At 54.7% G+C, this 27,921-nt stretch overlaps 1 protein-coding gene across 1 annotated transcript; it reads left to right on the top strand.

Annotated features, from left to right (window-relative positions):
* On the top strand, window positions 8,023-24,182 carry HELZ2 (helicase with zinc finger 2). Its single transcript, XM_003127476.4, has 21 exons — window positions 8,023-8,065; window positions 10,754-10,796; window positions 11,548-12,618; window positions 12,889-13,072; window positions 13,152-13,259; window positions 13,635-14,152; window positions 14,239-14,880; window positions 15,459-16,242; window positions 16,531-16,606; window positions 16,703-20,261; window positions 20,428-20,534; window positions 20,706-20,837; window positions 20,930-21,088; window positions 21,176-21,323; window positions 21,442-21,558; window positions 21,656-21,848; window positions 21,986-22,120; window positions 22,210-22,425; window positions 22,545-22,698; window positions 22,810-22,977; window positions 23,066-24,182. Exons 1-21 carry the CDS (start codon window positions 8,023-8,025, stop codon window positions 23,254-23,256), a joined length of 8,748 nt encoding a protein of 2,915 aa, XP_003127524.2. The 3' UTR covers window positions 23,257-24,182.

The following is a 27,921-nucleotide window of genomic DNA, read 5'->3' on the forward strand; positions in this document are numbered from 1 at the left end:
AGTTTAATCAAGCATTAAAAGGACACCAGAGATTATCATACTGAGTAAAGTAAGAGACAAATATCATGTGATATTATTTACACGTGAAATCTAATAAAAGGATACAAAAGAAACTGTTTAAAAAACTGGAACAAATGCACAGATTTCAACACCAAACTTATGGTTACCGTAGGAGGAACTGCTATCGGCAGAGGAGAATTGGGAAGGTAGAAATGACATATACACACACTACTGTATAAAATAGATGATTAATGAGAACCTCCTACACAGCACAGGACAGGTACTCAATAGTTTGTAATAACCTATATGGGAAAAAAGAATGGATCTATTTATATGTATGACTGATTCACTTTGCTGTACACCTGACACTAATGCAACATTGTAAATCAACTATGCTCCAATAATTTTTTTTTTTTAGGGCCACATGTACAGCACATGGAAGTCCCCCGCTGGGGGGTGAATCAGAACTTCAGCTGCCAGTATTTACTAAATAACTCAGCCAAGGATCTTACAACCTTTGCATAACATTTTCAATGGTCGTAGGGAAGCCCTCTTCCCTCTCTCCCTCTCTCGTCCCCTCCCCACCTTGCCCCACCCCACCTGAGTGTCACCTTGCACACCAAAGCTGCAGTTTCAAGCTGTCTCAGTGTCACCTAAAAATATGTGCAGCATACCAAGTGACTCAGGCTAAGACAAGGTGTAAGAGGCTGGGGTTTTTCTAACAGTCCGCTTCTCTTTGCTTTGACGTTTGAGGTTCTGGAGAAGTCTGATGACAGGCCTGCATCACCGTTTTAACAATGACCTTTAAAAGGTTGCTTGTCAGGGTATGCTCGGCCGACTTTGCTTGTCGTTCTGGATGGAGAGAGGGAGGCACCAGTGTGGTCACCATACATGTCGTCTGGTCCCAGTTGGTCAATAAAGTCTGCAGACTGCAGTCGTTGAGGAAATGACGACTGGATGCCACGTGGAAAGTGCAAGGGGATTGACAATGGTCAGGCACCATGTTACAGCCACAATCGCCCAAATGTAATGAGACCGTAAAAACCCTTTTCCGGATTGCAAGAGTAATTCATCGTGACTATGGAGAATCTGGGAAATACAGAAAGGAGGGAAAAACATGGAGATCATTCATAAGAATCTTCATCGGGTGCCGAGAAAACCATACTTCGACAGTCTTGGCATAAAACACGACTTCAAAAGAAACCTTTCATTTTACGTCACAGGTACTTTTCTGTTACCGGTTTTTTTTTTTTTTTTTTTTTTTTTTTTTAACGAAACCATAGAAACCAATCTAAGATGAATTGCCTGAAGAAATGATGAATAAAATCTTTGTACGCTTTTTTGTCTTCGATGTTAATTTGAAGGGAATGAGTAAAGGTGGTCCCCAAATCACTTTGGAAATGTTAACAATTTCAATTTAATCAATGATATTCTCCATTTTGCTGGTTTGAATATAATCCAAACTCTTTATAAAGGAAAGTAATATTTATAGGACTTCTTTCTTTCCTTTTTTTTTTTTTTTTTTGGCCTTTTTAGGGCTTCACCTGCAGCACATGGAGATTCCCAGGCTAGGGGTCGAATTGGAGCTGTAGCCGCCAGCCTACGCCAAAGCCACAGCAATGCCAGATCTGAGCACCGTCTGCGACCCACACCACAGCCCACGGCAACAATGAATCCTCAACCCACTGAGCAAGGCCAGGGATCAAACCCAAAACCTCATTGTTCCTAGTCGGATTCGTTTCTGCTGTGCCATGACGGGAATTCCAATGTAGGACTTATTTCTTAGAGCAGATTCAGAGATTTCATTAAAGTAATGATTAATCCTGAAAGGGGGAAAAAAAAAAACTTCAGCTGCCAGCCTATGCCACAGCCATGGCAATGCCAGATCTGAGCCACTTCTGTAACCTACACTGTCTGTGGCAACACAGGATTCTTCACCCACTGAGCAAGGCTGGGGATTGAACCTGCATCCTCATGGACACTAGTCAGGTTCTTAAGCCACTGAGCCACAACAGGAACTCCCTCCAATAAAATTAAATTAAAGGAAAAAAAAAAGGACACTTGTGCAGCAATGGCTTCTTTGATTATATTTCCAGTTGGGCCTGTTCCTCAGTGCTTTTCCTTTCCCCTTTTTCTTTTCTAAAAAAATTAAAGTCTAGCCAGTTTACAATATTGTGCCAATTTCTGGGCCAATAAAGTGACACAGTCATACATATGTATACATTATTGTTATTTATTTTATTTTATTTTATTTTTTCATTATAGCTGGTTTACAGGGTTCTGTCAATTTCTACTGTACAGCGTGTTGACCCAGCTACACATACATGTGTAGATTCATCAGAAGTGATTAGACACAGTTCCCAGTGCTACACGGCAGGATCTCATTGCTCAGCCACTCCAAAGGCAAGAGTCTGCATCTGTTAACCTTGGACTTCCAGTCCCTCCCACTCCCTCCCCCTCCCCCTTGGCAACCACAAGTCTGTTCTCCAAGCCCATGCTTTTCTTTTCTGTGGAACAGTTCCTTTGGGCCGTATACACATGGTTTCTTAAATGTGTATTATCTTTCATCATGTTCTATTCCAAGAGACCAGACAGAACTCTCTGTGCCGTAGGGAGCAGGACCCCAGCGCTTATCCATTCTAAATGCAATAGTTTGCATCTTCTAACCGCAGACTCCCCATCTATCCCACTCTTTTCCCCTTGGCAACACCCCGTGCTTTTTCATGCCTCCAAAATACCTCCCAGGGGCTGGGACACAGAGAGTATAGTCCACTGTAAGCAAATTCCTCCCCCAGAGTCACAGAGCATGCCTCATGGGCAGAGCTGGCCCAGGAGTCCGAGGGTTTTAGAGGTTTGGCTCAGAAGACAGGGCCATCTGTATGCAGCAGAGCTCACCGGGCGAGTGTTGGGAGGCCAGATGCCAAAAGTCCTGGAGAGGGACTGCACCCTCTGCCGTGTGGTCTCCATGTCCCTAGCGTCCCTCCAGCCACCATACACCCCTGCCTGAGGTCCACCACCTCACTGGTGCCCACACCACCTCAGTTCTTGTACATGGCCCTGTGCGCCTGAAAACAAAATGTGTCTTTTCTCTCGGCCGAGTGGGTTTTGTAGCACTGGGTCAAACTTATCAGTGCTGCTGTTGGGTATTTCTATATACGTCTCTGTTTTGTGGTCAGCTTGACTTATTGGCTTTTGAGAGAAATGACTCACAACTTCCCTTTTGGATGGTGACTTGGTCTGATGTCCCTTTAAAAATTTTTTTGTTAGGGTATAGTTGATTTACAGGGTTGTGTCAATTTCTGTTGTACAGCAGAGTGATCCAGCCACATATATACGGCTTTTTCTCATACTATTTTCCATCATGATTTGTGCCAAGAGGCTGGATATAGTTCCCCATGTGGTACAGTAGAACCTCACTGCTTATCCAGTCTAAATGTAAGACTTGCATCTCCCAACCCTCAAATCCCTGTCCATCCCTCTCCCTCTCTCTTCCCCCGTGGCCACCACAAGTCTGCTCTCTTTGTCCATGTGTCTGTTTCTCTTTGGAAGATAGGTTCATGTGTGCCGTGTGTTAGATTTCATATATAAGTGATATTGCACCGAAAATGCGCGCTCTGCACACCGGCACCAATGACGTCTCAGAGACAGAGTTCTGAGGAAGAGAAAGAACAGCTTTACTGCGTTGCCAGGCAAAGGAGGACCCAGCAGGCAAGTGCCTCAAAACGACGTCCCGTCTTGAGAGGGGACAGCAAGGGCTTTGATAGGTTTGGCTCAGAAGACAGGCTTATTGATTAAGGTGTCTGCATTATTCTTCCTCCATGGATCACTTCAGAGTAGTCAAAGCCAGGGATAGCCGGCCCGGCGTTGGTTCCTGGTTGTCCTCAGGTTGTTGTTTCTTGACCTTCTCTCTGGAATGAAGATTGCTTCTGGGGAGGGTGTCGGGAGGGTTTCAATTGTAGAAGCAAACACTAGCTGCCCTAGAGCCCTAACCGGAAAGCAACCATGAGTAAAAGAGAGCAGTTAATCAAGAAAGAGACCATCGTGAAAAGCCAGATGCCAGGTGCCCTAGAGCTCTAACCGGAAAGGAACCATCAGTGGAGTTCCCGTTGTGGCGCAGTGGTGAACGAATCCGACTAGGAACCACGAGGTTGCGGGTTCGATCCCTGGCCTTGCTCCATGTGTGAAGGATCCGGCGTTGCCGGGACCTGTAGGTGGCAGGTGCGGCTTGGAACCCGAGTGGCTGTGGCTCTGGTGTAGGTGGGCGGCTACAGCTTCGATTCGACCCCTAGTCTGGGAACCTTCATATGCCACGGAAGCGGCCCTAGAAAAGGCAAAAAGGCAAAAAGACAAAAAAAAAAAAAAAAAAAAAAAAAGAAAGTAACCATTAGTAGTAAGTGAGTGGGCCGAGGGTGGGCATTACCTCGTGAGACTTGTTTTAACTTGTTTTTAGCTGTAACAATATTTCCTAACCATTAACTCTGGAGTCAGCCTTTGGCAACTGAGGGGAGGCCTGGGAAGTTAAAGGAAAGGCCTTTTACTTCAAAATGCAAAAGATTTAGGGTCTGTACATGGTTCCAATATCATATGGTATTTTTTCTCTTTCTGGCTGACTTCACTTAGTCTGAGAATCTCTAGTTCCATCCATGTTGCTGCAAATGGCATTATTTTGTCTTTTTTATGGCTGAGTAGTATTCCATTGTGTATATGTACCACATTGTCTTCATCCATTTATCTGATGATGGACATTTAGGTTGTTTCCATGTCTTGGCTATTGTGAATAGTGCTACAATGAACATAGGGGTGCATGTGTCTTTTGGAATGAAAGTTTTGTCTGGGTACATGCCCAGGAATGGGATGGCTGGATGACATGGTAGTTCTACATTTAGTTTTCTGAGGAACTTCCATACTGTTTTCCATAGTGACTGTACCAGCCTACCTTCTCCAAAGCATCTCAGAGACATAGGAGGAGAAAGGCTAGTTCCTCCTGGGGTGACTTTGTTTACTTCAGGCCAGAAACAAATTTTTTTTTCAATACTTACAAGCCTCTTAAAATAGATAGGGGAAGTTTTGATTGTAGTAAGAGTTGATGGGCTTTGAATTATTTATGGAGACATACCTTTGGTCCTGTCAAGACTAGTTTTTTTTTTTTTTTTTTTTTTCACGGCATATGGAAGTTCCCAGGCTAGGGGTCAAATAGGAGCTGCAGATGCCAGGCTATGTCACAGCCACAGCAATGCTGGATCTGAGCAGTGGTTGATACCTACACCAAAGCTCATGGCAACGCTGGATCCTTAACCTACTGAGTGAGGCCAGGGATCAAACCTGCATGCTCATGGATACTAGAAGGGTTTGTTGTCGCTGAGACACAATGGGAACTCCCAAGACTAGATTTACAAAACAAGGACAGTGGCTTTTAATTTTCTGAAGAATTGAGTGCCTCCTCAATGATATCAAAAGGCTGACACACTCATTCCCCTACGTTAGAAGGTTTTGCTTTCCCTCATTTAACTTAGGGGAGAAGGCCTCCCCCCACCATCCTATGTGAAGAAGAAATGTTCCGACCACATCAGTAAACAAAGGATGCTGCAGCCATCGAGCCATCACATTCTGGCCTCCCCATGGTTCCGTAGGTGAGCCCTGAGGAACTCAGGAGGGGAACAGAATGCCAGTCATCCAGCAGTCAGCTGCTGTAGCCACTCCCCCTCCACTGATGGTGCATCTGAAGGAGGCTCAGGATGAGAGAGCAGAGAATACTGGCCCCAGAATTTGCAACTCTCCAGACAAAACTTTCATTCACAAAGATACATGCACCACTATGTTCATTGCAGCACTATTCACAATAGCCAAGATCTAGAAACAACCTGAATGTCCATCAACAGATGAATGGATGAAGAAGATGTGGTCTATATACACAATGGAATACTCCTCAGCCATAAAAAAGAACAAAATAATGCCATTTGCAGCAACATGGATGGAATTAGAGATTCTCATACTAAGTGAAGTAAGTCAGAGAGAAAGACAAATACCATATGACTTATATCCGGAATCTAAAGTATGGCACAAATGAACCTGTCTACAGACCAGAAACAGACTCAGACATAGAGAACAGACTTGTGGTTGCCAAGGGGAAGGGGGGGGGAAGGAGGATAGATGGGAAGTTTGGGCTTGGCAGAGGCAAACTATTACATTTGAAATGGATGAGCAATGAGGACCTGCTGTACAGCTCAGGGAACCATATCCAACCACTTGTGATAGAACATGAGGGAGATAAGTCCCCAGGCAGGAACTTACGCCCAGCAGCCTAGGGTCTGCCAGCAGCCTGGGGTCTGCCAGCAGCCTGGGGTCTGCCACGCAGAAAAGGCTCCATCTACAATCAATCCCCTTCCATGGCTGCGGGTCTTGGAGGTACCTAGCTGTGGCCAGGAGTGGACCTTCCCTTGGGAGGTGGCAGGAAGTCTTCCCCTGGAGGCCAGGAGTGTGGACTTGAACCTCTGGCATCAGGAGCAAGCCATGCCTGTGTTTTGAGGGAGGACCCAGGCTCTGGGCTCAGAAGCCCCAACGGGACTCTGGCCTCAAGTCTACGTGGTGGGTCAGGGTGTGCAGCAGGACCGAGGTGCAGCCCACCAGACAGGGCATGTGGGTGATGACCTTGGCTCTGGGAGAGCAGCTGCAGGAGGGACGGCCGGGTCAGCGGGGCTGCGGCCGCTCCAGATCACCAGACTCCGGTCAGAGAGGCCCCCTGCCCTGTGGGCAGTGCAGACAGTCCTCAGGACTCCGAGATGCCCTGCCCACCCCGCCCTTCCTCAGTCTTGATGGAGTTCCTCCCTTGGGCCATCCTTGAGAGGCACCCACAGGGGCGGGAGTGCTGCGGGGGCCGGGGGAGTGGGGTGGGAGGAGTGGGCACAGGATTTCGGATGAGTAGGCCTGGCCTCCAGAGGAGGAGCCATCCAGTCCACGGAGGTGCTGTCCTGGAGGTGCCATCCGACCTCAGGGCCTCAGGGAGGGTGAGGTCTGATCTAGAGCAAGCAGCTGGGGCAGGGTGGGGTGGGGCCGGCCCCCTGGGTGGAAGAGAGGTTGGGGATCCCCCAGGATCGTCCTCCGCCCAGGGGCTGGTCCTGGGGGCTCCAGACAGGGTTCCGAGCATAGGGTGGGGGTGCACGGGTGGAGGTGAGAACCCACAGTGAAGCGATGTTGTGGAGCTGAGATGGGGAAAGAGCAGCTGGGGAGAGCCTGGGTGTAGACCCTCAATGAGGGGAGACCCTGTGGTTGCATTCCCCACCCCAACCTCCGTTCTCGGTGGGATGCAGCCCCCATGAAGCTCTCCCCATGGGCCCCCGGGGAAGGGCAGACTCTAAGGGGGCCTCATGGCCATGCCCCTCCCACTGGCTAAGCCGGGACCCTCCTGGAACGCTGACGTCTGGGACCCTCCCACCCAGGGACTCAGCCTGCTTGTTCTGGGACCAGATTATGAGCTTCTCTCCGGCTGGGAGGGTCCCTGGGTGTGACCTTGGGAGGGTTCTTGACGGCCCTTAAATTCCGCTGGGGCTGGTGGAGGCTTTGAGTGCTGGGACCAACTGAGGGTCAGATCCACTTAGGAGCCCGAGCAGAGTCGCATCGGAGGAGCGGAGCCACATCCGCGCGTTGCCATATCCGTGTCCGCATCGGTGCCCGCGTGGTAGGAGCCAAGGGTCAGATCCGCTTTGGAGGTAAGCAGCCCTGGGCCCCAGGATCGGGGAGATGATACTGGTGAGGGTATCTGGGGCTTTTCCCATGGTTTTGGGCAGCCGAGGGAAAGCTTTGTCACCTGGGCAAGGAAGTCTGATTTTACCAGGGCCTCCCTCTGCAGTTGCTTTGTTTAGTTTTTATGCAACACAATTTCAAATGTACACTGAAATTGCAAAAATTGCCAAGAACCTCTCTCTATATATGCACTATGGAGACGTAGCATGAGCTTTAATTCCTGGGTGGTCTGAGAGTCAGCGGCAGATACCATGCCTTTTACCCCTCGCACTTCACGTGGGCATGGAAGAAGCACTTCACGTGGGCATGGAAGAACGCGTGCTTGGTCAGTAATTAACCCAAAGAGGTTCCGCACCGATGCAAGGCTGTTTCTGAGGCCTACCCCGTACTCCGATCAGTGTCTCCTTTCCTCTGTGTGTATACCTGTTATCCTGACCAAATCCCCTCCAGGAACGCGGGATGCGTTCTGGTCCGCTTTTGGTCATCCCTCCCCGCTGGGCCTAGAACCGTGTCTCCCTCAGCCTTCATCTTTCACCTGGACATTCTGAGAGTCTGTGGCGTTTCTTGCGATGAGTTAAAGTCTGCATTTGGGGGCTGGTGACCCCCGGGTGTGTCCTGCTGGGGTTCGGGCTGTCCTGTCTCTTGGAACTCCCGAGGGCTTCCTTTTCCTTTGTAAGCAGTAGGTCTCTTGGAGACGGTTTGAGACTACACATGTGACGTCCTGCTTCACTTACCCCTGTGATGGTTGCCTACGTCAGCCCTTCTGTTTATTCCGGAGCAGAGGTTTGAAACGACGGCTGTTTGTCATAGGGAGGGAGGTGGTTGAAGGGAGCCAGCTGGGAGGCTGCCTTAGGGTCCTTGGGGCTGTGATGCGGCATCTGGCTTCTGGCTTCTGGCTCCATTTGCTGATGGATGTAGGGGAAAGGGCTGAAGAGGCGGAGGACTGGAGTTTAGGGAAGAATTCCTGCTGGAGATGATGAAATTGGCCCTCAGCATCTAATGCCTGCTGGGCCAGAGGACAAAGGTGTCATCACTCCAGCCAGAGAAGGGCTGTGTGTGCATGTGTGGCCCTCCAGCCTCTGGCAAACGCTAATCCACTTTTTGTTTCTATCCAGTTTTCCCTTTTTTTTTTTTTTTTTTTTATAGTCACATGTTCCAGCAATATGGAAGTTCCCGGGCTAGGGGGCTAGGGGGCTAGGGGGCTAGGGGGCTAGGGGGCTAGGGGCTAGGGGGCTAGGGGGCTAGGGGGCTAGGGGGCTAGGGGGCTGGGCTAGGGGGCTAGGGGGCTAGGGGGCTAGGGGGCTAGGGGGCTAGGGGGCTGGGGGGGCTGGGGGGCTGGGGGGCTGGGGGGCTAGGGGGCTAGGGGGCTAGGGATGCCAGGCTTACACCACAGCCACTCCTCGCTAGGACTTTCATAGTATCTCATCTTACATTTAGGTCTTTAATCCCTTTTGAGTTTATTTTTGTGTATGGTGCTAGAGAATTTCCTTTTTTTTTTTTTTTTTGCCTTGCCTGAAGCATGAGGAAGTTCCCAGTCAGAGCTGTTGCAGTGACAATGCTTGATCCTTAATCCACTTTGCCACAAAGGAACTCCTAGACAATATTCTAGTGTCGTTCTTTTCCATGTCGCTGTCTGGTTTCCCCAGCACCACTGAATGAAGAGACTGTCTTTTTTCATTGTGTATTGTCGCCGTTGCCCTAGATTAACTGACCATAGGCGAGTGGGTTTCTTTGTATGCTTTCTATACTGTTCCATTGATATATATGTATTTTTCTTTTTGGTGTGTGTGTTAATCTTAAAAGGAAAGAAAAGCCTTTAACCTTCACCATTGAGTATGATGTTCGCTGCTGGCTTGTCGCACGTGTCCCTTATTATATCTGCTGAGGTTTATCCCTTTTACTTACGGGGTGTTTTTAGTGTGCTTCTGAATTCGGTTTGCTAATAGTGTGTTAATTGTGGCATCTATTTTCATCAGGGATATTGGTCTGTAATTTTCTGTTCTGTGCTTTGGCACCAGGATAATGCTGAGTTTGGGAGTGCTCTTTTTTTTCCGTTTCCTAGTACTCTGTGTAGGAAGTTTCATGCTCATTCTTTTCTTTTTTTTGGGGGGGGGGGTCCCTGCACCTGTAGCATATGGAGGTTCCCAGGCTAGGGGTCTCATTGGAGCTATACCTGCCACATACGCCACAGCAACGCAGGATCTGATCCACGTCTGTGACCTACACCACAGCTCAGGCAATGCCGGATCCTTAACCCACTGAGCAAGGTCAGGGATCGAACCTGCATCCTCATGGTTCATAGTTGGATTTGTTAATCACTGAGCCACAAGGGAACTCTTTCACGCCCATTCTTGTTTGTTTATATTGAGCTTTTCCAAATGACCTATGTTTTGGAGTTCCCACTGTGTCCCTGTGGAGGCATGGTGTTGATCCCCTGGCTGGGACCCACTTGCCCCCCCTTCCCACCAGAAGTCCTGGTGCAGTGGGTTAAGGATGTGGGCATTGCTGCAGCTGTGGCTCCAATTTGATCCCTGGCCTGGGAATTTCCAAATGCAATGGGTGTGGCAAAAAAAAAAAATCAGCTTATCTGTCCTCTAATTCCTCTTAATATCTTTTATGGGGATTGCACTAAATTCCTAGATAAATGGAGGAAGAACTGACGTCACCAGTGTGCCATATCTCTCCAGCCGTTCCGTTTTCAGTTCCGTGGTGGGTCTCAGGGATATTTCAGTTTTCTTGCATGTTTCTTAGGAAGCTGATCTTTTGCTGCCTTTCTTTTTGGAATGTTTTCCTCCTGCTTAATGTTTGTATGAGGCTCCTGGAGTGAGATCCTGGGGTCCTCAGCCCGCTTATTGACTTACTGGGACATTCCACTACTGCCCTTCCCACCAAGAGGCACTTCCTGCTTGAGGGTTGGTTTGGGTTTATCAGTCTCTACTGCAGTGTGAGAAATCACCCTAAAACCTGGTGGCTTCAAACAGGAATAAACGTTGACCATCTGCTGGTTACACAGGCTGGCCCTATCCAGTGTTTGAGGGGTCTCTACAGTCTAGGAGGTGAGGCTTCTTGGGGTCACGTCCGGTAATAGTGGGGGATCCTGTGCTTTGCTGCCAGCAGCTGCCAAGCCTTTGTCTGTGACCAGGGTAGCTCACTTTGTTCAAGGGTGGCTGAAGGTGGCACCTCACCTCCACAGGAATGATGGGGGTGGGTACAAGAATGATGGGGGTGGGGGGGTTAGGTGTGATTCACCTGCAAGATACTCCCAGCAATTCCTGCTGCCTAGAATGGATGTTTTCTCTGTCCACCCAGCACAGGCCAAACATTTTGGGTGCATTTTAAGGGGGTGGTAATAACTTCAGAGCCTCCCCAGGTCAGAGGGCAGGTCCCCTCTCACCTGGACTGGCTGGTGATATTGAAGAAAAGGGCTCTTTCCTAGGTGGGGGCCACCCCAGCTTGTACCCTTCCTCCGCCCACCATGGGAGGCTCTTCTGGCCTGGGGCTGCCCCACCTGCTCTCCTGGGAGCACTTTCCTCGCACTGCTTTTCTGTGTGTCTCTCCCCCAAACCTTCAGGGTCTTTGGCAAACTGCCCAGGGTCACATTCTCCCCAGTGGCGGGCACCCTGAGTGGGTTAAGATTTGAATTCCATGCAGAGACGGAGGGACTCGCCCACGGCACAACTCTTGTGGGGCTGCAGGGAGATCCCAAGAGGCAGAGAGACACCTGGCTATCCTGACCTTGCTCCTTTGGGGAGGGGGCTGCCCCGGGTGTGGCTCTCCTGACCGTGCTCCCTGTTCCTCTCCTCCCAGATTTCTCATCGTGGGCGAACAGCCCCAGAGGACCAGCCAAGCCTCAGATACCTGCAGAGCCAGGCCAGCGCCAGAGATGGCATTGCCAGGGTCCAGCCCATTACCCACGGAGGAACCATCTCTGGCCAGTCTGTTCGCCCAGGTGGACCTGTGTCTGGGCTGCTCCCGCTGCACCCAGCCTGTTAATGAGAGTACCTACCTCCTGCGCAGGGTGGAGCACACCTGCCCTTGTGAGATCCTGCTGGCCCGCTTCAAGCCTGCCGCCAAGAGCAGCCTCTGGCGCAAGGTGGACCGCCCTCCCACCTTCCCGCGGCCAGCGCGCTACACGATCTGCCGCTACTACAGCCCAGGGCTCGGCTGCCGGCGCCACCATAACCAGTGCACCTTTGCTAGGAGTCCCGAGGAAGCGCTGGTCTGGATCTTTGAGCGCGAGCACAACGTCAGCCATCTGTGGCTGAAGACCCAGGTGCAGGGAGGGGGCGCCCAGCGCTCCGTGGCCGATGCCATCCGCGCGGAGTTTGGGGGCCACTTCCTGCATCTCTGCGCTCCTTGCTTCCGGCGCCGCCCCCCGCACCTCTGCCCAGTGGACTCCAGGGGCCGGTGCCCTCAGCATGGAGACTGCCCTTCTCTCCTGGCCCACGTGAGCACGGAGGGCCGCCACAAGCAGCAAGTCGTGGAAGTGCGGGAACATCGCTCAACCCGCCAGCGGCAGGCCTGCTGCAAGTTTGTGGGGCTAGGGTGGCCCTGCCGCCAGGGAGCGTCCCGTTGCCACGACGCCCACAGCACAGTGGAGATGGCCGTGTGGAGGGCGGAGGAGAGGAGGTTCCACCGGGAGGACCTGCTCAAACCCTCTGCCCTCATGGAGGACTGGCACACAGACCCCCAGGGCCAGTCCTCTGAGGTCCGGCTGTACTGCCATGCCTGCCTGGTCACCTGCTGCTCCCAGGAGGCCTTCGAGAACCACTGCTTCTCCCTGGAGCATGCACAGATGCTGGCCTTAGACTCCTGGGCGGTGCCCAGGAAGCACCGCAGCCCACCTGCTGGGCTCTCCACGCTGGAGCGCTGCCCAAGGTAAGGACGGTGCTGTGGGCCCTGGGGCAGGAGATGCACCTTCAAATGGAACCCGGGTTCCCTGTCCACTCTGCAGCTGGCACCTCCCCAGCCTCTGAGGGGTGGGGAAGGGAGGTGGATGGAGGCGGCTTGGGTGAACATGGAGGAGCTCCGTGTGCCCGCCTGGCCTAGGTCTAGAATCTGTTCCCCACTCCCCCACCGGCCATTGTGGGGCTGAGGGGCCCCTTCTGGCCTGCTGAATGGACCCTCCCTGTCCCCCACCCTCCCCAGGCCTGACCTCTGTGAATTTGGGGACATGTGCACCAAGGCACATTCAGAACCGGAGCTGCAGGAGTGGACCCAGCGGGCCAGGACCGTGGCGCTGAGGGAGCAGGCAGCCTGGAGGGATGGGCTGGTGCCTTACCAGGCGCGGCTGTTGGCTGAGTACCAGCGGAGCAGCAGTCAGGTCCTGGTGGTAAGCGGGGGTCTGGAGAGTGGGTGGGGGCTGGGCTGTGGCTGAGGCTGCCCTGCTGACCCTGGGATTCCCTGTGCAGCTGGCTGAGACCCTTGACGGCGTGTCTATCCATTGCGACCAGCCCCTGGTGCATCAGGCCCAGGAGAAGCAAATGCAGCACAGCTGGACATTCACCATCCACTCTGAGGTGAGGGGTCAGCCCGGCCCTGAGTCAGTCAGCTGGGGTCTGGGGCCTGGAGCACTGCCCTGTGCAGCCTCTCCTATGTCTGATCTGGAGGTCTGGAGGGAGCCCCTTGGTCTGCTCCGTGGTGTGAGTCTGCTAGTGCCAGGCTGGTCCCCATTGAGTGCGCTGCATAGCACCATCGCTGTTCAGTGTCCATAGTACTCAGTGACCCCATTTTGCAGAGGGAGTCCCGAGGCTCAAAGGTTCAAAGAAGCTGAGGACCCTGCTTGGGTCATAGCAAGGAAGCAGGAGGGAAGGGGGAGGGGTTTGCATCAGCCTGGACCCTGTCGGGTGGGACAGGGTCTAGGGACCACCTCACCATCCAGTCTTCTCCCCCAGGCGCCCCTGCTGCATGTGGCTCTGCTCAAGCAGGAGCCAGGATCTGACTTCTCACTGGTGGCCCCTGGCCTCCCCCAGGGCCAGGTCTTTGCGCTGGGGGAGCGCTTCTGCCTGCCGGGCTCCCCAGCCCAGTTCCAGGTGGTGGTGCATGTGCAAAGTACTTGCTTTGGCACATTCGAGCAATGGCTGGTCTTCGACTTTGGCCGCCGGCCGGCGCTGCTGAGGAAGCTGGAACTGCAGCTGGGCTCTGTGCACTGCCCGGAGCTCCGGGGGCCACCAGCGCCTGGCCACCCCGAGGAGCTGGAGCGCTGGCACACCCGCAACCGCCTCGTGGTGCCTGGCGTGGAGAGGACAGCCAAGTGGGAAGCCCTGATGGCCAAGTATAAGTTGCCTGCTCTGATGCTGGAGTCCTGTCCTGGCAGCCCCAGCCTGTGTCCCATCTCCCCCACCAACTATCGTCAGAGGCTGCACCAGCGTCTCTACCAGGAGGAGGCTGCTCAGCAGCAGCTGGTGGCCAAGTAAGTAGGGTTGGTGGGCGGGCAGGGGCCTTAGGGTGGCATCCGAGCTGTGGCCCTGGTCCGCTGACCCATGTCCTCCCTATCAGGCTGAACTTTCGGGTCCCAGTGTCCCTGAAGACGGCGCTGGAGATGCCAGCCCTGGGCACACTCTTCCCACCATCAGGAGCCCTGTACGGAGAGGTCCCCATACCCCACTCCCTGGCACTAGCCACGGACCAGGGCTTTCTGCTGGGCCGAATGGTCAGCACGGCCCTTGTGGCCCCTGTGCCTGGGCCTGACCTCAGAGTGTTCGAGGTGCCCGTGGAGACTCGGGCCAGCTCGGAGCAGGCACTGTGGCTGCTACTGCCCACTCACTGCTGCACGGCCCTGGGGCTGCAGCCTGAGACCAGGAGGATCTTGGAAGTCCAGTTCCAGCTGGACCCGCTGGCCTTCCCCCGCTGGCACCAGGCAGTAGATGCGCTGCCCGAAGAGTGGCTGGTGCTGCCGAACCTGTCAGCCTGTGCCCTGCCCTGCCCCTCGCCCATTCTACCTGCTCCGCAAGGCAACAGCAGGCAGAAGCTGGTTATGGCGATCGTCGCAGGGACCAGTCCTGGGGACACGCGGCCTGTTGCCCCACTGCTTGTCTGTGGGCCCTTTGGTACAGGCAAGACCTATGCACTGGCCATGGCTTCTCTGGAGGTGATCCGCCAGCCCGGCACCAAGGTGCTCATCTGTACACACACCAACAGGTGAGTCAGAGCCTCTTGGGTTGGGGTGCATGCTGCTGGGATGGCCCCGCAGGGGACCTGTGGGGTGGGGCTCTGGCTAGTTCCCTGGTTCACTGCAGGCCTGGGCGGCTAGTTCTAGCATCTCAGTGGGTGTTTTTTGAAGAAACAGATTCTACACTCAAGTGTGAAATCCCATTTGGTTAAATCAGACCTTAGTTTCCAGCAGCGGAGCTGCTCAGCCCTGGGACCTCCCCATCTCTGCCCAGGGCTAATTCCCAGCGGACTGGGGCCGGTGGGGAGGGGTGGGGAGGGAGCTGGGTGGGGTAGGTCTCTGGCATGTCCCCAGGGTGTAATGGTCCTCTCCAGCCCTGCTGGCTGCCTCAGGCTGCGACACCTGCTGTGCTCCTTCACCTCCCACCCCCACCGCCCCGTGGATCTGCCCCTTCCCCTCTGCTGACATTTAAGCTCCGCTGGGGGCAGGGCAGAGGTCCAACTGCCTCATCTGAATTCCTGGTGTTGGGCATGGCTGGGCGCACAGTGGGTGCTTTAGCAGACAGTGGCTGAGGTCACTCACGCCCTTCTCCCCCCCGCCCCCCCAGCACGGCAGACAGCTACATCGCGGAGTATTTCCACCCCTACACCAGCAGGGGTCACCCTGAGGCCATTCCTCTCCGGGTGATGGACCCGACCTGCCCGCCAAGACAGACAGACGCGGTCACGCTGCGGTACTGCTGCCTGACTGAAGACCGCCAGGCCTTCCGTCCGCCGACCCGGGCTGAGCTGGAGCAGCACCGCGTCGTGGTAGCCAGCGCAACCCAGGCCCGCGGGCTCAGGGTGCCCGCAGGCTTCTTCTCGCACATCTTCATCGACGAGGCGGCTCAGATGCTAGAGTGGGAGGCGCTCACCCCGCTGCGCTACGCCACGCCCGGCACCCGCGTGGTGCTGGCCGGCGACCACATGCGGGTGGCGCCCAGGCTCTTCAGCGCTGCCGCGGGCCGGATCGCGGGACCCACGCTGCTGCACCGCCTCCTGCAGCACTTTCGGGAGCAGGCGCCCGCCGTGGCCCAGAGGAGCTGCGTTATCTTATGCAAGAACTACCGCTCCACCGAGGCCATCGTCCGCTTTGTTTCCCGCCACTTCTCCATGGCCTCGGGCAGCCGTCCCCACGCCAGCGGCAAGATCCCCCCCCACCCGCACCGCTACCCGCTCCTCTTCTGCCACGCGGCGGGTGTCCCTGAGCAGGACGTGTCAATGACAAGTTGGCTGAATGCAGCCGAGGTTGTGCAGGTCGTGGAGAAGGTGCAGGAGGTGTATAACACCTGGCCCCACTGCTGGGGCCTCCGGGAGCAGAAGGACATCTGTGTGGTGTCCTGCGGTGCCCAGGTAAGCCCTAGCATCGCCCGATAGCCTTCCTCTGCTTCCGGTGGAGAAATTTGTGGCCTGGTGGCCCTATGTGTACCTGTGTGCCCCCTGCTGGACATCCGCAGTCTGTTTCCCTTCTTCTATGAGGGGCTGAGGTATTCACCTACCAGGCCGTGGGGCCTCAGTCCCATCCTTGTGTGTGGGTGGGTGGGTGGGTGGGGGGCTGTGACATTGTCTCATCTTGGGGACCCTCACTGCACATCGAGGGCTCACCTGGACCTGCTGACCCCACCATGTGTCCCCACCCAGGTGAGCGCACTGAGGCAGGAGCTGAGGAAGAGGGACCTGGGCCAGGTGTCTGTGTGCAGCTTTGAAATCTTGCCAGGTGGGTGATCACGGTATTGGGGGGCAGCGAGGGGGTCCCTTCATCTTCTGCTCCCCTCCCAGCCCAGCCTGACTGTGTGGTCCTGCCCCCTTGCAGGGCGAGCGTTCCGGGTGGTGGTGCTGAGCACGGTACACAACCACCGCAGCCTGCTGAGCCAGAGGGCACCTGCCCCGGAGTTCTTCACGGACGCCTGTGTGCTCCACACCGTCATGACCCACGCCCAGTCCCAGGTGGTGGCCGTGGGTGACGCCGTGGCCCTCTGCTCCTTTGGGACCTGCAGCCGGCTCTGGAAGGGCTTCATCCGCGAGTGTGTGGCACATCAGAGCATCTGCCCCGAGGGCCTGTCTCTGGAGCAGATCCAGCAGAGCGTGGTCTGGAGGCAGCGCTGGGCCCAACAGGCAGAGCGATGTGTGGCAGCGGGGAGTGGCCACCCTCTTCCAAAGGAAGGGGCATCGGGGGACAGAGCCATGGTGTGGAGAGGGGTGGAGAGCGAGGACCCTGAGGACTTTTGGCCTTCTGGGGAACTCCACTCCGATGACGACATCCTGCAGGAGCTCCTGGATGGGAGCCGGAGAGTGACGCTGGCCCTCCGGGAGGACGGGCTGCTGGGAACCTTCTCCAGGCCCTTGTCCCCATGTCCTTCTCGGCAGTACGTAAACCTGCCCCCTGCCAAGCTGCAGACGTTTTTCCAAAGGTATGCCCCTCACTGTCCCTCCAGGACCTATTACCGCTGCACCTTCCAGCAGGAGACTCTGGATTCGGCCACTGCCCTACCGCTGGAGGATGGATACTACGGTCCCATCCAGGTCAAGGGCCGCCAGCACTGCGGAATGGCCTTCCCGGGGGACGAGGTGATGGTGAAGGTCATCAAACCGGGTCACCACCCGCTGCCGCTGGGCAGCGTGCTGAGCGTGCTCCAAAGGGCGCCCTGCAAGCTGGTCTTTGTGTGCCGCGCGGACGAGTGGGACCCCTGCCTCGTGGCCCCCATCAATGGCTCTGTGACCAAGATCTTTGTGCCTGGGCTGAAGGACCGGCTGCGGGTGCCCGTCCACCGCCTCCTCCAGGGCCGCGTGCAGCGTGTGGGGTATGAGCAGCTCTCCGCAGAGGCCCGTCGCCACTGGTTCTTCCGGGTGCGCGTCATCCTGTGGCGTGAGCGCTTCTACTACCCACTGGGCGTCATCCTGAAAGTGTTGCCTGAGGCCACCACCTGGGAGCAGGGGCTCCGGATTCTGCGGCTGGAGTATGGGCTTAAGGGAGCCTCACCCGACCCAGCCTCCGTCTACAAGGCGCTGCAGATGTATCAGAAGGAGCTCAGCCGGGTGCCCGGCTGCCGCGAGGACTGCCGTAGCTTCCCGACCTTCACCGTTGACCCCCAGGGTGCCTTCGACCTGGACGACGCCCTCAGTGTCCGAGACCTGGGCTCCATGTATGAGGTGGCGGTGCACATCGCCGACGTAGCCAGCTGTGTGCCTAGGGACGGAGCTCTGGACTTGGAGGCCCGCAGGCGGGGCAGCACACTCTATGCCCCCGGCCAGGAGCCAGTGCATATGCTGCCAGCCGTCCTCTCCCAGGATGCGTTCAGCCTTCTGCCCGGCAGGGACCGCTTGACCATCTCCCTGTTCCTGACGGTGGAGAAGGGCAGCGACCAGCTCAAGAGTCTGCGCTTTGCGCCCTCCGTGATCCGCTCCGACCGCCAGATGTCCTACGAAGAGGCGGAGCAGGTCATCAGGTCGCACCCGCGTGCCGGCTGCGAGCTGCCCGCCCGCCTGGATTCCCTGGACGCCTGCGTGGCGGCCGCGTACCACTTCTCCCGGGTGCTGCGCCGGCGCCGCCTGCACGACGGCTGCCATTATGAGCAGCCGGACGAAGACAGCGCGCTGGGCTTCCGTGAGGCCCGCATCATGATCAAGGAGTACATGGTCCAGTACAACAGCCTGGTGGCCGCGTTCCTGGTGGCCGATGGGCCCACGGAGAGGGACACGCCGCTGCGGTGGCAGCTCGCACCCAGCAACCACAAGTTCGCAGCCATGTGGAAGAAGCACGGGAAATTGGTGCCCCTGTCCCTGCAGCTCAGCCACCTCAGACGGGACCGCCACTCCGAGGTTACGCCGGGCCTGCAGCTCCACCTCCTGGCCTCCGTCTGGAAGTGCATCCAGCTGGCGGCCCACAGCCGGGACTTCACCCGGCTGGCAGACCTCATTACCACGGACGACGTGCACCCCTCGCTGGCTGTCGCCAGCCTCGACTGGCGCAAGGGCCTGGGCCGTGCTGGCTTCGGCCCCTCCAGTGTGAGCAGGGAACAGGCGAACACCCACTTCGCCCTGGAGGCGGAGTGGTACACGTGGGCGACCTCACCCATCCGCAGGTACGTGGACGTGGTGCTGCAGCGGCAGATCCTGCGGGCGCTGGGCCTGGGAGGCTCTGCCTACTCCCACGGCGACGTTATCAGGCTCTGCCATTACTTCACCCGCCAGCACGTGCGCTCCCGGAGGTACGAACGCCGCGTCCGCAACCTGCACCTGGGCGCGCGGCTCAAGACCCAACCGCAAAGCAAGCTGGGCTTCGTGGCGGCGGTGGAGGCGGGCGCCGGCTGCTTCAAGCTGTTCTTCCCAGCCAACCCCGACACCCTCCCGGACCCCTGCCCTGTCTTCTACACCTCCCTGCAGCTGGCCGAGGACCCCCGTCCACTGGAGAGACCGGCGCGAAGGCGGCTCGTGTGGCGGCGCCGCATCTACTCAGTGCAGGCGGCGGGGTCGTGCTCCCCACTGCCTGGCACCCTGCTCGACCCACACACCCGGCCGGTGGATGGTGCTCTGTGGCAGCGGCTGCTGGGGCTGGTGAAGGAACAGCGCTTGCCGGAGGCGGCTGCCCTGGTTCGGGAGCAGGGCACCGCGGAGCCCCGGCGGCGGGAGCTGGGGCAGGTGCAGCGGAGCCAATGCGGACACTTCGTGGAGGTGGCCCGGGAACTGGGCTGCGAGGACGCGCTGCAAGTGCAGTTCAGTGCCACCCTGCAGCGTGGGTTCCTGGCACCGGCCCTGCAGCTGTGGACCGTGGCGCCGGGTTTCTGCCTTTGCCTGGAGCACGTGGAACGGCCAGGGGACTGCTTCTCCCGCTGTGTGCCCCAGGCGGGGCGGGACCAGTACCATGACCTGGACGAATACGCCCGCGTATGGGAGCCGTTCTGCTCCCTGGAGTCGGCCACAAACGCGGTAGTGGCGAGCGACTCCGTGATTTTGCAGGATGTGGCCATATCCTGGGATGCGGAGCGGACGCCTCAGGGGCAGCTTCGGGGAGGCACCTTCTGCCTGGAGGCAGCCTTCCTCCTCGAGCACGGTATCGACATCAGCTTCGGCCACTGCTATCTGTGCATTCGGCTCGAGGGGCTGCCAGCCATGCCAAGCTCGCGAGGCAACCTGTTCTGTGGGCCCAGCGATGGCCACCCTGGCATGAACTTTGACCCTGACACATACACCTGGGTGGCCCACGGGCTGACGGAGGACCAGAACCACAAGCAGGGCTGGGCTGACATGCAAGAGGCCCCTATGTGGGTGCATTTCTCCATTCACCACGTGGCTGAGGACCCCGTTCCGGAAGAGGTGCTGAGACCCGGGGCCCGGTTCACCATCGAGGTGCTGCCCAAGCAGCTTCCAGACCTGTGAGTGGCTTTTTGGAATTGGCCGGAGGTGGGGTGTGTGTGGAACCATGGGGTGGGAACTCCCTGGACTCCCTCTCTTGGGGGCAGTGGCCCTGGGGTAGTGCTCCTGCCCCGGGAAGTTCCTGCTGACGTGCCGTGGTCTATCTCCATCCCCACCTGGCCCCAGCCGCAAGGAAGAAGCCGTGCATCGGCTCCAGAGTGCGTCCCCACTGGTCATCAGCATCGCCTTGGGCCAGCCCATACCCACGCCGCGCCAGCAGCTCCCCGGCAATGGTAAGTGGGAAGCCGCTCAACTTTCGGGCGCGCCCCAGCTCACGTGGTCCAGCCCAGCCGGCCCGGCCCCACCCCTTCCTGCCTTGGCCCCGCCCAGGACCTGACCACGCCCAGTCCCCCGACCGACCCCCACTGGGCCCAGTGCTCAGGGAGGCCTGGTTCCTTTCTCAGGGTCCCCCAGCAGGTTTCTGGATCAGCAAGCCTTTGACATGCCTGGAGGCCTTCACAAGCTGAACCCCAGCCAGAACACGGCTGTCCGGGAAGCTCTGAAGAAACAGTTTACGGTCATCCATGGCCCACCAGGTGGGGAGTCCCCTCCGGGGAGCTCTGGAGCTCGGGCTGCCCAGGGAAGGCGGGCAGGCGAGGGCTCCACTCATCCTGTACTCTGCCCACAGGCACTGGGAAGACGGTAGTGGGCCTCCACATAGCCTATTGGCTCTGTCAGTCAAATGAGCAGGCGGCAGCCCGCGGCCCCCATGGTGGGGATGAGCAGATGGGGGGCCCCTGCCTCTTGTTGTGCAGTCCCTCCAGCAAGTCGGTGGATGTCCTTGCAGGTGCTCTGGGTCAGCCACGAGGGGGAGGGTCTTCCTGGGGCTGCTGGGCCTGGAGAGCCATTACTAACACACACTGGTTGCCCTCAGAACTGCTTCTGAGCAGGAGGGCAGAGCTGAAGCCCCTTCGTGTGTACGGTGAGCAGGCCGAGGCCACTGAATTCCCGGTACCTGGTGTGAGCAGCTGGGCACCCCCCAAGAAGACCCCTCAGGAGGAGAGGCCCAACCAGACCCTCAGGTGCAGCCTCTCCCGTGTCTATGTTTGGGTGGAGGCAAGGGTCCTGGGCCGTCCAGACTTGGGGCGACGGGGTGGGGTGGGGGGCAACACAGGGCTTCACAGAGGCTTCCCCCCACAGGAGCATCACCCTGCATCACCGGATTCGGCAGGCGTCCAACCCCTATGCAGCCGACATCAGGGCCTTTGATGCCCGGCTACAGAATGGGGAGACTTTCTCCCAGGATGATCTCAGATGGTAAGTAGCTGAAGCCCTGGAGCTGTCTCTTGGGCTGTGTGTGTGTGTGTGTGTGTGTGTCCCCCCGTTCCTGGGTGACCAGATGGCCTCCCCGCAGGTACAGGAAGGTCCTGCAGGAGGCTCGGAAGTTCGAGGTGGATCGGCACAGAGTCCTCCTGTGCACATGCTCCTGCGCCGCCTCCGCCAGCCTCAGGGACGTAAACATCCGGCAGATCCTCGTGGACGAGGCGGGCTTGGCCTCGGAGCCTGAGACCCTCATTCCCCTGGTGAGCTTCTCCCAAGTCGAGAAGGTGAGTGAGGCAGGCGGTGAGCTGGAGGTCCAGGCAGAAGTCACTGGCTGTGGCCTCCCCCCAGGGACACAGGGACTAGTGGAGGGCAGCTTTCTGGCGGGGCAATGACACAGGACCACGCCTGCCTGTCCCTCCAGGTGGTTCTTCTTGGGGACCACAAGCAGCTGCGGCCTGTGGTCAAGAGTGAGCAGCTGCAAAACCTGGGGCTGGACCGGTCTCTGCTCCAGAGGTATCGCAGGGATGCCTCTATGCTGGACCTACAGTACTGTGTGGTGGGTACCTGGAGCTCTTGGCTTGGTGGTGGGGCGTGGGGGACACTGACTGGCCTGGCCCCGTCCATAGCTCACTCTTTGCCTTACAGCACGAAAGCATCTGTGCTTTCCCCTCCATGGAATTCTACAAAAAGAAACTAAAGACGTGGCAGGGCCTGAGGCTGCCGCCCAGCATTCTGGGCTATGGTAAAGAGAACTGCTCTGTCATCTTTGGCGATGTGCAGAGCCCCGAGGAAAGCCTGGTGGTGTCTACAGAGGAAGGGAGGGAGAATTCCAAGGTCAACAAAGAGCAGGCAGCATTGGTGGTGAGTGTCAGCCTCCTGGCTCAGGGAGAGCTACCTGTGGGCGGAGGCAGACCTGAGTGAGTGAGCCCAAGGCAGGTCAGGCACTGGGCTGGCTTCACTGGTACCCCCTTGTCCCTCAGGTCTGCCTGGCCAAACAGCTGGTTAGCGGAAGGGTGGACCCCAAGGACATGGCCATCCTCACGCCCTACCACGCCCAGGTGCTGGAGATCAGCAAGAGACTTGAGGAGGCACGCGTCGCCGGGGTGACCGTGTGCTCCATCACCAAGAGCCAGGGTGAGGTTTTGCGCTGGGGCAGGGGGCATCTGGCGGGGGCGGGGGCGGATGGGCGGGTGGCGCGTGGGTGGGTGCGTAGCTGGGGCCTCACCATGCCACCCCCCCCCCCAGGGAGACAGTGGCGCTACGTGCTGGTGAGCACCGTCCGCACCTGCCAGGAGAGCGACCTGGATCTGCGGCCGACGAAGAGCTGGCTGCAAAAATCCCTGGGCTTCCTCGTGGACCCCAACCAAGTGAACGTGGCTCTCACCCGGGCGCAGGAGGGGCTCTGGGTCGTCGGTGAGGGCCGAGCAGGGTCTGGGAGGCCTGGGACCACGCCCCTGGTGGGTGGGAGGGGCTACCACTGACTCCTCCCCTCCCCTTGCAGGAGACCGACTGCTCCTGCGCTGCTGCCCTCTCTGGAGCCGGTTCCTGGATTTCTGTGAGGCCCAGAAGAGCATCGTACCCGCCTGCCATGTGCAGGTCCAGAGGGAGATCGTGGCTTCTTCAACCCTCACTCACGCACCGCTCTCAAGGTGCCAGGACGACGAGGAAGAGTCCTTCCAGACGCCACCTTGAGATTTCACGTGCCTTCAGAGGTCACTGCGGGCCACCACCTCCCAGCAACCCCCATCCCCTGCGCCTGCCTGAGAGAGCTGGGTCGCGGGCTGACCAGCGCCACGCCCAGGGACCACCTTGCTGAATCTCAGCTTTGCGGAGGGGGTAGAGCAGGCCAGGCCTCACCCACTGTGCAAATCTGGGAGAAGAGAGGAATGGTCTAGATCCCCACCCTCACGCTGTGCTGCTGTGCTGGGACATTTGGTGACAGAGAGCATCTTGGGGGTGGGGGCGGCCTGGACCAGCAGGACACCTGGCCTCACTGAGAAGGGGATCCTGTAGGGCTACTCTGTGGTCTCTTGGCCTGCCCTGCCCTTACTGCGTGTTGTCTGTGGGCTTCCTTTCATTTATTTATCTATTTATTCATGTTTGGTTGCACATGGATGTTCCTGGGCCAGGGATGGAACCTCAGCCACAGCAGTCACAACATAGGATCCTTAACCTGCTGAGCCCCAGGGAACTCCCATTTAAAAACTTAAAAAAAAAATTAAGAAGTTTAAATACACCAGATGCCAGTGTCTTTTACTGAAACACTTTCCTCAGCTCCAACTCAAGGCAAGGAGGCCTCCCTGGAAGAGAGGGCTGTTTCTCTGCCACCACTGCCCCAGGAGGCTGTCCTGTGGTCCACCCTGAACTCTGCAGCCATCTTGCAAACTCAGGCCATCTGGATGAATGTGCACTTGTTTGCAGGTTTGAGGGCCTTCACCTGCCCCTCAGGGGGCATTTGTGTCTTGTCTTTTCCGGAAACCTCTGTCCCGATCCCTGCCTCTCCTTCGAGGCAGCTCTGACCCTGGAAAACTGCTCTCAGGGCAACTCCACTGTGCCTGAGTGTGTGGCGGCGGAGGGGGGGCGGCTGCTGTGAACAAGCCTGGGTGGGTGGCCTTGCGATTGACCCCTCTGGGTGGGTGGGGAGGGATGTGTCTATGTCTGCCCGATTCTGGTGTTTTCTCCTACAAATGTGCATTCCAGTTTTTGTCTTGGAATGTGATATGATTAAGTATTAATTTTATGATAAAGACCATTCTGCATGCTTTTGTCACTTGTGGGTCACTTGTGGATGTTTTGAGATCTGACTGGGGGGCAAGAGGGACTAGCCCTTCTTCTTTTTTTTTTTCTCTTTTTTCTTTTTAGGCGGCACCTGTGGCATATGGAGGTTCCCAGGCTAGGGGTCCAATCAGAGCTACAGCTGCCAGCCTATGCCAGAGCTGAGCCGTGTCTGCGACCTACACCACAGGTCATGGCAACACTGGATCCTTAACCCACTGAGCGAGGCCAGGGATTGAACCCTCAACCTCATGGTTCCTAGTCAGATTTGTTTCCGCTGCGCCACAACAGGAACTCTGGACTAGCCCTTCTGGCTTTGGATTGTGAAGTGGTTGGCGGGGCTGTCGGGAGCCAAGAGTCCATTGAAGCTACCAGATGCTGGATGGGCTGGGGTGGGGTGAGGGGGGGAGTGTAGGTAAAGGCAGCGGCTTCAGGCTTTTTATGGCTCAGGGCCTCATTTTACAGCTGAGGGTGTCACCTGGAGGCTGAGGGCAATAACGGAACACATCTCTGTTGTCGAGAAGCTTCCCTCATGTTGAAAGGATCCAAGTGATTGAGTAAACATTAGGAATAGCTTGGAGATACACTTGTATGCTTTAATGACAGTGATAAAGCAAATGGGTAAATTTTTTTTGTTGGAGGGACACAATGTAGTCACTTGGACAAGAACGTAGCAATTGTGTTATAGCCACACTGGTTTACTAAGTTGAAGGGCAATGCGTCTGTTCTGTGGGAGGCAGTCTTTGTGAGAACATCACCCTAGAGAATGTAGGGACAGGATGAAGTTTGTCAGGCAATTGCTCTCTCAGGTGGGTCAGGAAAAAATTGAGTGATGATGAAATAAAATATAGAAAGTGGTTGATAAAAGCACATGTGGTCAGGTGTAAACAGTCGAGGATACCTGGGTAAGTGATAAAAGTTATTGGTATTTGAAGTCAATTCATATCAATTAAAAAATAACTTTCAGGAGTTCTTGTGGCCCAGTGGGTTAAGGATCTGGCATTGTCACTGCAGCAGCTTGGGTTACTGCTGTGTTGTGGGTTCAATCCCTGTCCCTGAAACTGGGTGTGGCCAAAAAAGAAAAAAAAATTTCATTCAGTGCAATCCATATCAAAATTCCAAAGTCATTTTCCGCAGAAGGATACATAAACCTCAAATTTTATAAGGAACCAGAAAAGACCCCAAATAGCCAAAGCATCCTTGAGAAATTAAGAGTAAGCTGGAGGCATTACCTTTTCTGATTTCCAACTGTATTAGAAAGCTACAGTATTTACTAATTTTTAATTATGATTGATTTACAACATTCTGTCAATTTCTGCTGTACAGCAAAGTGACCCAGTCATACACACACACATATATACATTCTACATACATAATATATAGAATATATATACATATATGATACAAATATGTATATACATATATAAATGTACATATATATATATTTCTTTTTCTCATATTACCCTCCATCATGTTCCATCACAAGTAGTTAGATGTATAGTTCTCTACTGTACAGCAGGATCTCATTACCTGTGCACTCCAAATGCAACAGTTTTCGTCTCCTAAGGCCATACTCCCACTCCATCCCACTCCCTCCCCTTCACCCCTGGTGAACACAAGTCTGTCCTCCAGGTCCATGATCCTTCCCATTTTGTAGGAAGATCATTTGTGCCATATTTTAGACTCCACATAGAAGTGATACCATATGGTGTCTGTCTTTCTCTTTCTGACTTCACTCAGTATGAGAGTCTCTAGTTCCATCAATGTTGCTCAAATGGCATTATTTTGTCCATTTTTATGGCTGAGTAGTATTCCATTGCATATATGTACCACATCTTCCTAATCCATTCATCCATTGATGGACATTTAGGTTGTTTCCATGTCTTGGCCATTGTGAATAGTGCTGTGATGAACATAGGAGTGCATGTATCTTTTTCAATGAAAATTTTGTCCAGATATATGCCCAGGAGTGGGATTGCTGGGTCATATGGTAGTTCTATATTTAGTTTTCAGAGGAACCTTCATAATGTTTTCCACAGTGGTTGTACTAATTTACATTCCCACCAACAGTGTAGGAGGGTTCCCTTTTCTCCACATCTTCTCCAGCCTTTGTTATTTGTTGACTTTTAATGATGGCCACTCTAACTGGTGTGAGGTGGTAACTCATTGTAGTTTTGATTTTCACTTCTCTAATAATTATGATGTTGAGCATTTTTTCATGTGCCTCCTGGCCATCTGTTTGTCTTCTTGGAGAAATGTGTATTTAGGTATTTTGCCTATTTTTCAATTGGGTTGTTTCTTTTTTTGTTGTTGAGTTGTTTGTATATTTTGGAGATTAAACCTTTGTCAGTTGAATCATTTGCAAAATGTTCTCCTATTCTGTGGGTTGTCTTTTCATTTTTTTAAATGGTTTCCTTTGCTGTGAAGAAGCATTTGAGTTTAATTAGTTCCCATTGGTTTATTTGTATCTTTATTGTCTTTATTCTAGGAGATGGGCCAAACAAGATGTTGCTGTGATTTATGTCAAAGAGCATTCTGCCTATGTTTTTCTTAGGAGTTTTATTGTGTCTGGCCTTACATTTAGGACTTTAATCCATTTTGAGTTTATTTTTGTGTATGGTGTTAGACAAGGTTCTAATTTCATTCTCTTACATGCAGTTAGTTGTCCAGTTTTCCCAGGACCATTTATTGAAGGGACTATATCTTTCCTCCATTGTATGTTCTTGCCTCCTTTGTCATAGATTAACTGACCATAGGTGTTGGGTTTATTTCTGGGCTTTCTATCTTATTCTATTGACCTATATTTCTGTTTTTGTGCCAGTACCATACTGTTTTGATGACAGTAGCTTTGTAGTAGAGTCTGAAGTCAGGGAGCCTGATTCCTCCAGTTCCGTTTTTTTCTTTTCAATATTGCTTTGGCTATTCAGGGTTCCATACACGTTTTAAAATATTTTGTTTTAGTTCTGTAGAGAATGTCATTGGTAATTTGATAGGGATGCATTGAATTTGTAGATTGCCTTAGGTAGCATTGTCATTTTGACAATATTGATTCCTCCAGTCAAAGAGTATATTTTCCATCTATTTGTGTCTTCTTTGATTTTTTTTTTCATCAGTGTCTTATAGTTTTCAGAGTACAGGTCTTTTGTCTCTTTAGGTGGGTTTATTCCTGGTCTTTTATCTTTTTGATACAATGGTAAATGGGATTGTTTCCCTAATTTCTCTTCCTATACTAATCTTTCATTGTTAGTATATAGCAATGCAGTTGATTTCTGTGTATTGATTTTGTATCCTGTAACTTTACCAAATTCGTTGATGAGATCTACTAGTTTTCTGGTAATGTCTTTAGGATTTTCTAGGTAGAGAATCATGTCAGCTACAAACAATGATAGATTTACTTCTTTTTTTCCAATGTGGATTCATTTTATTTCTTTTTATTTTCTGATTGCCATGACTAGGACTTCCAAGACTGTGTGGAATAACACTGGCAAAAGAGGACATCCTTGTCTTGTTCCTGAACTTAGTGGAAATGCTCTCACATTTTCACCATTGAGAATGATATTAGCTGTGGTTTGTCATAAATGA

The sequence above is a fragment of the Sus scrofa genome, chromosome 6 (assembly GCF_000003025.6).
Source record: "Sus scrofa isolate TJ Tabasco breed Duroc chromosome 6, Sscrofa11.1, whole genome shotgun sequence".
NCBI classification, from domain to species: Eukaryota; Metazoa; Chordata; class Mammalia; order Artiodactyla; family Suidae; genus Sus; species Sus scrofa.

Coding starts and splice junctions, on each gene's coding strand:
- HELZ2 (XM_003127476.4), top strand. CDS start 8,023: ATGGAAGAAGCACTTCACGTGGGCATGGAAGAACGCGTGCTTG. Junction 21,324..21,441: donor AGGCCCAACCAGACCCTCAG/GTGCAGCCTCTC, acceptor TTCCCCCCACAG/GAGCATCACCCTGCATCACC. Junction 21,559..21,655: donor TCCCAGGATGATCTCAGATG/GTAAGTAGCTGA, acceptor GCCTCCCCGCAG/GTACAGGAAGGTCCTGCAGG.